The sequence below is a fragment of the Amblyomma maculatum genome, chromosome 9 (genome assembly GCF_055883805.1).
Source record: "Amblyomma maculatum isolate TAMU_Amacu chromosome 9, ASM5588380v1, whole genome shotgun sequence".
NCBI lineage: Eukaryota > Metazoa > Arthropoda > Arachnida > Ixodida > Ixodidae > Amblyomma > Amblyomma maculatum.
The window spans coordinates 31,565,088-31,576,895 of NC_139352.1; the positions used below are offsets into that span (position 1 = coordinate 31,565,088).

Here is an 11,808-nt window from a genome sequence, read left to right on the forward strand (position 1 = left end):
AAGCACTTCAAGATGCACAGAACTCTCAAGAAAGCAATGAAGAAGTCCAACAATAGCGCTACTATTGGCAGGGGTTCCACAAGAACAGACAACTCACGACTCTAATTTAACGACGTCTGTTTCACTACAGAGTTGCTACAAAAGCATTTAATTTGCATGCGAATGGAGCTATAAAATGCAGCAGTTGGATCCTGGTTTGAAAAGCAATAAATATGCCTTCTTTTATGGTATCATCATTTTTGATGTTAAACAAAGAGAAATTGCACAGTGTAACTGTCGTACCACAATAGTGAGAGTACAAACTTTCTATTATCATGAAATGCAAGCATCAAGGCTGACAAACCAACTTTCACTGTGAATATAGTATTACCATATGCAGAAAACACTGACTGCAGTAACAATTACCAAGATTTGCTTCGGTTTGCGAGTTATATGGTGCTCCAAAGCATCTCAAAAATGAGTAACATTGTAGTGGAGGGCTGCAAATGATTTAGACTGCCCACGGTTCTTTAAAGTACATTAGCATCACATAATAGACAACCTATTTGCATGTTGACTCCATCTAAACACAGCTACCATGGCAGGGGCAAAACCCAGGTCCCCTGGCCTGCTAGTCGAGCGCCCTACCCGCCGAGCCGCCATAGTAGGCCAGAATTTACCCATTTTCTTAAATAAATTCTTATACTACTACTACTAAGCTATGATTGCACAAGCAAAATAACAACACTCAACGATGAGCCTAGGAGTTGCCTCTTCAACACTCAAAGCCCAGACACGTAAGATAGTGGTTGTAGCCTTTATCAAACAAATGAAAGGCACAATGTCATAAAAACACAATGCACTCATTTTTGGACATACAAAAAAATAATGTCTAACGCCGCTGCAACGAAATGACCTGTATAACAAAATATTTCACCTCGGTCAAATTCCTGTCTTTCACATGCATTGGGAATGCCTCCGCAGTGAAAAACCACTGCAACGAATTTTCCTGCATAATGACTGAATTTAAGTGTCTCTCATGGCTGATTTGTTGTGCTTGCAATGAAAGTGTGCAGTGGCACTGCAGTTTCCTTCTGCAGTAGGCCCTGAGTTGTAGTTGAAAACCACAGCAAAAAACATTTGGGAGAATCCGAACTACACAGTAGCCACGGTAAGTATTCAAATTGGTGCAAAAAAAAAAAAGAAAAGATTACAGCAGGTCAATGTTTTGATAAGCCTTCTGGCAAAAGGGCAGGAATAGATACACCGGTGATCTCTGCGCTCTCTCTCTCGGTGGCGGCATTAAGTAGTGAGCCACAAGGAGACAATTAGGAGCTAGAAACCAACACTGGTGAACCCTGTGAACAACAAAAGCCAACCCTGATGAAGCTGGTGGATGCAGCGGGTTGTTTTGCATCGCTCCCTTTACCAACGCATGAAATCATAAACTTCAGCGAGCTCCTCTTAGCACTTCCTTTCTCCCTGTGTTAAGCAGGACAATGCATTGTGGGAAATTAGAAATTTGCCGACAAGGGAGGCAAAAGTGGTTTTCAACGCTCTGCACCTGTACTGCACCTGTGTTAATTAGGACAATGCGTTGTGGGAAACTAGAAATTTGTCGACAATGGAAGCAAAAGTGGTTTTCAATGCTCTGCACCTGTACAATGTGTCGTCCCCAAACTGCGCTGTAGAGCATGCTGTGGACTTGGCAAGGTTGGGTTCCGTAAGACGTCCACGAGAAATGTTGTGACTTTTTTCATTAGGCATCTCTTAAGTTTGCATTAAATAAAGGTTTTCTTTTGCTGAACGTTCTCGGCTAACTCTATAATTCGCAATTCAGTGATAACCTCTATAGCAAAGTGATATCTATTACGAAGGATTTGGCATATCTACAGCATTTCGTTATAAATATGTTCCTTGACTGTATAGTGATACTGGCTGGGTAATGTGTACAACCATGCCAAGAAAAAAAATATGAATGGCCACAAGAAGATCTTAACCCATTCAGTTTTTTCTTTTGTTTGCTTGTTTGAATGAACAAAGTAACAACGGCAACTTGCGAACAAAGGATGCGGCATGAATGATGCAACAACTATGATTTGCTGCTACAATGGTAAGAGAGCCTTTGAGGGACAGCAGCGCACACCCCATAAACCCGATTCCTCAAAGTGCGCACAGCGAGATAATGATAAAAAATAAAAAGACTTCTACAAAGTTAATAGATGGCAGAACCACCTTCCTGAACATTTGAACGAAGGATTGAAAGCATGGGAGCCCTCACGTACAGAGAAGCTTCAACTCCTTTTGCAAGCTAAGTGCATGTCACTGGCACCAAGCAACCATGCCCTCCTCTGTGCCTCCAGGTGAGAGGAGGGGTGCGGTATCTCCATAACTACTGACTGATAAACCAAATGGAGAGATAACACACTAGCCTGAGTTCAGAGGTGCATTTTTAAACGTGGAGCGGTGTACGTGCGAGTACCTTGATGACAGTTACTTAGCAAAATGCATGCCTCCCAAGCTCAGCACAAGGCTTGAACCACTCACGTCCAAGTCGCCAGCTGAGAGACGTGGCCTCTTGCGCTGTGCCTTGGGTCCAAATGTCGTTTCGTAGCTTGCTGTGTCTAGGATATGCACTCGATTGTTCTGAAATATATTAGCAAACATTCAAAGTGATTATGAGAACATATGCTGCAGAGAGCGTCTTGTCAGTGACTCCTGAAGCAGAAACAAATAATGCTGAAAAGTGTACACTGAAAACATCTACTCCCTAATCCCAGCAAATTCGACACTTCTGTGTTAACACTGCAAGTAAGTAAGGGTCCCAAATGTTTTAGTTAAGTTAATTGATTAACAGGAAGGGAAAGGTGCAGTATCTGTCCCACTTGTTTCTGTGGACACCTGAACCGCGCTGTAAGGGAAGGGAAAAAGATGGGAGTGAAAGGGGAAAGAGAGAAAGAGGAGCCGTAGTGGAGGGCTACAGAGTAATTTCGACCAACTGGGGATCTTTAACGTGCCCTGACATCGCACAGCACACGGACGCCTCTTCGTTTCGCCTCCATCGAAACGCAGCCGCCGAGGTCGGGTTCGAACTCGGGTACTCCGGCACAGTAGTTGGGCGTCTTACAACTGCACCACCCCGGCGGGGCCTAAATTTCTGCTGTAGAAGATTTTAAATTAATTTCTTCTGCAGAAGATTTTGAATTCCACAAAACGAAGGCAATGAATTTGCAACCTTCAGCAGGAAATGTCAAACAATGGCTCAGAATGAACCTAGCACTATGTTTGGAATTGAGCTACCTATAACACAGTGTTTTGTTTTTTTCTTTTCAATCTTTTCAGAGCAGGTAAAGCGACCTTCACCACCGGACTTGGTAACTATTATAAGAAGGTGGCTATGCATATGAAAAAAGGCAATGCAGGTGCTTCAAAAACAGAAGGCACTTAGTTCGATGGAGTACGGAAAGAACCGTAGGACGAACATGCACAAGGCAGACAGACTGAAACACCGAGCATTGCTGGTATGGTGGGCCTTAATTATTATGGGCCATTTCACGTCAGCTACTCCACTGCAGTGTATGGCAATGTTTCGAGAGCCCTTCACTCCTCGGTAGTTGTTAAGCCTTATATGTTTGAAACAAACTTGCTGCACTAGCCTGCACAAGATCTCCGCAACCACTACATGAAAGAAAAACTGACTAAAAGGCCACCTGAGAGTCAGCTCAGTGCATAACCAAGTCAAGAGACACATGGAGGGCATTAGAAACAGAATGGACAAATAGAAATGCTGCTGTCAAGAGATCAATTTTGTAATAAAGGTCAGTTTGAGCTGAACCCTGACTTAGGGCAAAGTACATAGGTAAAGTATAGTGACAAATGTAGCAGCTAAGCGCTAGCTGCTCGGGAGATGTTAACGTTATTGGGAAAAATGAGGCTACAGCGGTCAAGGAGCCTTGCTGGCTGCGCATTACTCAATGCTTTCATTACAGATTCTTGGCCCAATCAAGTTTAGTTACTACCATGTGGGCAATGCCGGTTATACAACCTCTGCTACTCGTTTTCATCTACGCACCCCCACTGTAATGCCTACAGGCACTGTGGAGGACAAAATAAGCGCTGCTAATTGGAGTCTTAAAAAAAAAAAAAGAAATTGCATCTGCACTTGCCCGCACTAAGTCAAGGCAGTGCTGGAAACTTTGGAGCGGCAACGAAAAGGGGAACAGAACAGCTACAATTTCATTTTGAATTAGTTTCACTCCAAGCAGACTTGGGCCTACTAGTGTAAAGAAAAAGATTAGTTGTGCTTCAGCTCTGGTTAACCCTAGCTGAAATGCGAAAGCAACGGCGGAAGGTTCTTTTGTCTGCTACATTATTCCCCTATCACACCCTATCAGTGTAAGGTGCTACAATATTAGGGACACTTAAGCTCATCATTTAAGGGTATGACGCGAAGGCGTAGGTTACCAGTCCACACATAAAGTCACGCTTCAACCAAGCCATATGAATGTGCCTGCGTGTCGTAGGGGTAACGAGAATGCAAACAGTTCTGCCAGGCTGATTTTGATATCATCCTCCCATATGAAAGGAGCGACCCAAATTGGCAGCTTCTGCCCGTGGCATAGGGGTAACGTGAATTTAAATGTCATGACAAGCTGATTTTTTAATGAGGAGATTGTAGCTATGTCTCTTCACGGCATAGCTACGCCTCTTCACGGTGTAGCTGCCTCTTCATGGCGTAGCTGCGGCCATCCGAGGTCTTGCTTTGGCTGTCATAGTATTGCTGTCACAATAATATTACGTACCAGGTTTCTCTAGCAGCGAGCCGTGCGATTGGTACGACACATCCCGTAGAAAGCATACTAACCCGCATGGCTGAAAATCAGCCTCACTCAAAGTAGACGTGAGCTCAAGAGAGCAAAAAAAAAAAAAAAAAAATTACAGGGCAGCACTTGAGTCACATTATATGCAGCAAGGCGAAAGCCTTTTTTTGCCCTGCTCCAATCCTTGGAGCACCACCGATTCCTAGAGAGAGAGAAGGAAACCGAGAGGGAGGGAGACTGTCTTATCTCTCTCGAGAAAGCTCTCCCGCTTCCTCATCACTGAGTATCACTATCTATCGCAAACTATAAATATAGGTCACTGTATACCAGAACCCCACCGATATGCCACACAATCTCCCGGACACATCTCGTGGACACCACTTGCAGACAGATCTTACCCACACGATTTTCCCCATGTGCCAAGCAAGAGTTTTGCCTTTAACATTTCAGTACCAGAATGTCCACTGTACCGCCAGTAATGGCATAATTAGTGCAAAAGTGCATGTCACTGAACGTAAGCTGGACAACCCTAATTGGGCACCACAAGTTACCTTGGCTGTCTCGTTGAGCAAGCTGACGGGCAGCTTACTTTGGCGCATCACCACCTGATACGGGTCACGCATGGCTTTGCCCAGCTCCTCCTGGAACTGCTGAAGCGCCCCCTGGCTGACGGTGCGGGTGTTGCCGAACCACTTTGGGTTGGGCGCCACACGTGCCACCGTGCCGGATGTCACCCATGACTGGTACGGTGCTGCCTTAACTATCTTTCCTTTACGGTCTCTGCAAAACAATGCCATTGTAACAATCTTCAGTCACAGCAACAATGTATCAAGATAGAGTGACACAGCACTTAATATGGCAGAAAGCTTTGTACGAATGCCGAAATAGTTGAGGAGCAGGTTTACAGATCTATCCTGATCATTCAGAGTTCACCCTGCTCTTCTATGAAGTATGCCTTCTATGGAGTATGCCTATAAGCATGCCTTTAGGCATACTATACATAGTGCTAGGGGTGAGTGAATATTATATTTCGAATATGAATTGATTTGGTTTGGTTTGTGGGGCTTAACATCCCAAAGCGAGTCAGGCTATGAGAGACGCCGTAGTGTAGGACTCCGGAAATTTTGACCACCTGGGGTTCTTTAATATAGCACACAATATGTTTGTTATTCGATACATAATTACATGGCAACATGCCCATCCTAGCACATCGGATACTATCAAGCACAGCAATACAACATTCCATTGCCAACTATGGCAGTGAGAGCGGCCTGCTTCGAATAGAGTGTGAAAGGTCGACTTACAATGTGCAGATCGGAAGCATGGCAAGCAACAAGAAACAGCTTGAAGAACCTCGAAGAAGCGAGAAACTACACTCCAAATCCCTCCTACTAACTTCCTAATTACCCAAACAACGACCGAGAGCCATTCCTTCAATCGAATAAAAGATCCATTAATTCATTCACTCATATGCGAAAAAGTGATATTCGAAATATTTCCGAATACACCAAAATTTTTTAATTCACTGCACTGCCCGCTTTGCCATAATGCTTGGCAGCATGGACTGTGCAGTGAAGTATTCTCGAATGTGACAGGGTCTTTTTGTGAAGAGAACCTTTCCCGACATAGTGCGTAAAGCGAAGCACCTAGAAAAAAATCATCGCCCTCACTTGGGTGTCCTCTCTATAAGAGACAACCGTCCTGCAGCTCCTCATTAGATAAAATTACTGTAATGCAACAGTTTTCAGCAGCTTTTTCAGGACCATTCGATAATTTGAGCTTTTGGACAACTTGGAAATTTTTTTTCTGGTCATTTGAAGGCGCCCAATCAACAAGGGTTTTCTGTATTCAGCAGCATTATGAAAGCTCCGCTTGGTCTCATGCACGTCCATCCAAAAAGCAGTATATACAGAATCCTGTATAAAATGCGCACTGCATTTTTCAGTAGGATGTAAGCTTCTGTGCAATTATAGTTTAATTGTATTTGCAAATGACATTGAATTTTGAAACAAACAAGCTGAACGAAGTTTCTTATGCTTTAGAATTTAATTTGTTTTTACCTGATAAGAAATTTAATAATAGATTGGATATTGAAGGCATTTTTTTCCCTATAATACGGAAGTAATTACTCCCTGACATCCACCTAAGCCCAGCTATACGACTACAAAGAAAAGCTATGTAGCTTTCTCGGAAACATCGTAGTTAAAGAAAAATTTGTCCTGTTCCAGGGATCGAATCTGAGATCATCGCCTTTCCGTGGCAGTCACTCTACCAACTGAGCTAACCAGGACGGTCCGCGGAACAGATGGTAAGGCGAGGGTGAACTGATCAATAACTCGAAGTGGGAATGATGTTAGTCAAATATTTTAGGAGAAATCCCCAGGTAGAGTAGATTTGTAACAAGGAAGACAGTTTTTGAGAAATCACTCAAAGGTACTGCATAAGTAATTACTCCAATATTACAAATATACCCTACCTTGGGGGGTTTCCCCTAAAATATCCGATCAATATTTGTATTCGAAAATTTCAATACTCACACAACCCTTTATAGTGTGCCTTTTGTCTTCCCCATCTTTGCACCATAACCAAAACTTTAAAAATGTGGTTAAACGCAACTTTTAAGTGAAAATCCACTATCTCGAGAGTGCAGTTTGTGAGCGTACAAAGCTGAAGAACACATAAGAATCAGACAAAATTTTGTGCGATTCCAGACACGTGTGCGCCAATAACAGAGTATGATTTGGAAGAAAGAGGTCAAAGCACAGCTCTGACTGGATGTGGCATTCACATCACTGTGTCAAGCGCTACCCAGACCAACGGCGTTCTGATCTAAGGCTCCTGTGCATTTAAATTGGTCGCTTCAATGCTGAATGAATGTTTTTGCAAAGCAGCATAAAGGCAGGCAGGTTTGTGTTGCGCAGACGTGAGAGTGCAGTTTTAGAACTTATAATGCATGCAAAAAGTTACTTTAATATATACAAAAACAAAAGAATCTGATTTAATAATTTTTTTAGAGCAACCCGCAAATTTCGCTTTTTTAGCAATGTCAAAAACGTGACTTCTCTCATTGCTGTGGCTCAATCAATTTCATGCCACAAAGGGACATCAATCATTCCACGTCGCTATGTGATGATCCTGCAATAATGCCTCTTTCCTGTGCAGGCTTGAGCAGCGAGCAGCATTAAGCACTGCAGTGGAAGCATGGGGCGCAGCAGGTCATGTGGTAGGTTGGCCGCTGAGTGACATGCAGATTGGTGTGCAGCGAATGGCGTGCAGTGAATGAGCCGCTGTGTCGAGAAGAGTGGCGTTTTGAAAATCTTACAAAGTTATGTGCCTATTGCTAACTGCCGGCTACAATTATCCAATTACATCTTAACATCATCATCATCATCAGCCTGATTATACCCACTGCAGGGAGAAGGCCTCTCCAATATTTCTCCACTTAACCTGGTTCTGTGCTAGCTGCATCCACTTGACCCCTGCGAACTTCTTAATCTCATCCGCCCACCTAACTTTCTGCCGCCCCCTGCTACGCTTTCCTTCCCTTGGAATCCAGTTTGTTACCCTCAGCGACCATCGGTTATCCTCTCTTCGCACTACATGTCCTGCCCATGTCCATTTCTTCTTCTTAATTTCCACTAGAATGTCGGTAACTTGAGTTATTTCTCTGACCCACTCTGCACGCTTTCTATCTCTTAATGTTACCCCTACCATTTTTCGTTCCATAGCCCTCTGGGTTGTCCTCAACTTAAGTAGAACTCTCTTAGTTAGCCTCCACGTTTCAGCCCCATAGGTGAGTACAGGCAAGATAGAACTCTCTTAGTTAGCCTCCACGTTTCAGCCCCATAGGCGAGTACAGGCAAGATGCAACTGTTGTATACTTTCCTCTTGAGCGATACCGGTAAGCTGCTAGTCATAATCTGCGAGTGCTTGCCAAATGCGCTCCATCCCAATCTTATTCTTCTTGTTATTTCCTTTTCATGGTCCGGATCTGCGGTTACTACCTGTCCTAAGTAGACATATTCGCCTACTACTTCCAGTATTTCGCTACCTAATGTAAACTGCTGTTCCTTCCCGAGGCTGTTGAACATTACCTTAGTCTTCTGCATATTGATTTTCAAGCCTACTTTTCTACTTTTTCTGTCTAGGTCATCAATCATTATTTGCAGATCATCCCCCGAGTTGCTTAGCAAGGCAATGTCATCAGCAAATCGCAGATTACTGAGGTATTCTCCATCTACCCTTATCCCTAACTTTTCCCATTCCAAGTCTCTGAATACTTCCTCTAAACAAGCTGTGAATAGTACTGGGGAGATTGTGTCTCCTTGCCTTAACGTCGCAGCGTGACAATTAAAAAGTGAACTATTAGAGTATGGTTAATCAGATGCCTGAATTAACTATTTTCTGATACCAACCAACACTGGTATTGCAACACCAATGAAACCATCTCAGCATTTAAAGAAGTCCCTTTGCTAGCAGTGCCTATACATAATTCAGACTTTTTATTTTTTCAGAAAAGCAAACACCCACGACTACTGTGAAATGCACATTACTCGTGCTTTTCCCATGACCACGGCAAAATGATGCTTTGTGTTCAAGATCTTGAAAATTTGTGGAAGGGATGTAACATGCTTTGTGCCGATCCACACTGTCACCCTGCTCGCTGTCCTGATCACTTTTCTTTCAAGGTGTGCTGTGCTATTTGCAATTTATTTTCAGCAGCCCCCAGGCTTCAGCACAACAAGTGAGTGCTGAGGGATGTAAGCATGCAAGGTTCGTTGAAAATGCTCATGCATTCTGCCTTGATACTGTTCTCAAAGGCACCTCAGAACATTCTAGTGTTGCTGCTCATGAGATGAGCACGAAAAAATTTCCAGCAGCGTAAAGAAGGAGTAAAAGTGTTCATGTTGACTACGGATTCTTTATAAAACTCTGGAAGTCAGCTTCTCTGCAGAGCGAAGACCATTTCATCATGGAGGCCAAACCTTACTTGGGGGCAGTGTTGTAGATGCCTACTGTGGCCTATGCCCTGCACCCCTATGCCATGTATTGCTGTCATAACTAAGAAACCCATTGCCTAGCAGATACCGTTCATCCTCTTAATTTTGCAATTTGCAAAAGAATGCTGCTCCGCAGGTTTGTGTCTGACATAAGGCTTGAAATAGAAATATTTAGCACTGCACCCAACTCCTGCCCAAAAAACAGGCCGGGCCACCATAGTAAGAGAGTTTTTGCTATTCAGGAAAGCTGATTTATAGAGTTTTGTAAAGGGTCAATACAAGTTCTCTGCTGCATTGTTTTCAAGCAGTTCCCAATGAACTCATGTGTTGCACTTTAAGCTGTACCCCGCCGGGGTGGCGCAGTGGTTACGGCGCTCGACTACTGTTCCCAAAGACGCGGAATCGAATCTCGGCTTTGGCGGGCGCTTTTCGATGGAGGCCAAAAGTAAGGCGCCCGTGTGCTGTGCGATGTCAGTGCACGTTAAAGAACCCCAGGTGGTCGAAATTTCCGGAGTCCTCTAATACGGCGTCTCTCACAGCCCGAGTTGCTTCAGGACGTTTAAACCCCACAAACCAAACCAAACACCTCTAAATGGCAGTGTAGCATAGCCTCTGAGATTTGCATCTGAAAATCGCCGTCGAAGCATACATTTCATTTGCAAAATCAGCCTATGATGACACCTGCCTTTAAATTTGTAGTCTTTTTTAACTTATAAAAGTTTCGTTCTTCTGATAGTGGTCTCTGTGGTTAGGATCGATACAAGCCAACTTCTATATATCCTCGTGACCTTGTGAGTGTGCGCTGCTGTAAGAGATTCAAAATGATAGCAGCTCAGTAAAAAGAAAATAAGCACGGTGAATGCAGGAAGACCTCATTCGTATTTTTCACGACACAAAAACAATGTACTGCATTGCGCAATGCTGACATTCAAAGATTTTGTGAGCTTGTCAACAAATGATTGACAAATGGAGACAAATGCACATAGATCAGCTGCTTGTCATCGCGTAAACACTAAATTTTCAGCCCCATGTTAGCTTTAATATTTTCCACGCCATACTGACTGCTCAGTACGGCGCCGTACTGACAAGAACTTGTCATGTCATCGCGCCCGTGTGGTGTTTGGCGAGGGATGAGCGCCGCGTTCTTATTTGAGAGCCTGACGACAAACGCGCAAGCTAACTCATCAGCGCTTCTCCAAAGTTAGGCATTGTTTCCAATGTGAGCCCAAACGAAGCAAGAGAGCAGTATCCGCCACCACGCATCCCAATGTGGTTTAAGACGAACATCAGTGAGCAATAACTGCGTTGACAGATCGCCGAGCTTACCTATACGGTTTAGAATTCTTGTACATAAGCAGACGCTTGATTGTCGACTTATCTCGCATCGTTGAGTCATTGCTCTTCTTGGGTCTGTCTGTAAGAGCGCAGAACAGGCATGAACATAAGCAGACAACACTTCCATACTGTCAGTTTCAGAATCATTGATGGTATACGTGAAGCTCACGGGCAAAAGCTAACTAAACATATGCCCAAGCTAGGAAAACACTCGGAGCATACGCAATACTTCAATGGTTACCTGGGTTTAGACTGTGAGTCCCTTTATTGAAGGAGCTCGTCTTCTTTGCTCCGATCCTCTTAGCTTTGGCCATGCTGACTTGCAGTCGGTGACAGGTTCACGAAAAGATAGATACCGCTGGGATGAACTCACACTTATGTATGCGCGGACTGTGTTGTGTAATATTTACAGTTACAGACGACTTCAGTACTTCACCGGGATAAGCCGGCGTTTGTAAAGAAGTTTCTGCCGACTGCGAATCGACCCAAACGGACGACCAACACGTGTGGCAGTCTAGCAGTTTCGTGTTCGAGTAAACACCTAGACGTACACTACGTAGTACATCCGTAGTACACCATGAAGAACGCTTCGACCGTTCTGCTTCCCTAGACAAATAACAGCAAAACTACTTTAATTGATACTTATTTAAAATAAAAAAATGTGTATTTTGTTT

At 43.7% G+C, this 11,808-nt stretch overlaps 1 protein-coding gene across 2 annotated transcripts in view; it reads right to left on the reverse strand.

Annotated features, from left to right (window-relative positions):
* Nucleotides 1–11,690, reverse strand: part of Ns2 (nucleostemin 2) — a 45,480-nt gene extending 33,790 nt beyond the window's left edge. The window contains exons 1-4 of one of the 2 annotated variants that reach the window (XM_084578545.1): nucleotides 11,376–11,690; nucleotides 11,126–11,213; nucleotides 5,351–5,579; nucleotides 2,527–2,625 (exon numbers count right to left, since the gene is read on the reverse strand). In XM_084578545.1, the coding sequence (XP_084434671.1) occupies nucleotides 2,527–2,625; nucleotides 5,351–5,579; nucleotides 11,126–11,213; nucleotides 11,376–11,448 (489 nt within the window). In that variant the 5' untranslated portion in view covers nucleotides 11,449–11,690. The remainder of the gene's footprint in view (nucleotides 1–2,526; nucleotides 2,626–5,350; nucleotides 5,580–11,125; nucleotides 11,214–11,375) is intronic. The other variant, XM_084578544.1, reaches the window with a different exon arrangement.
* Nucleotides 11,691–11,808: the final 118 nt, after the last annotated feature.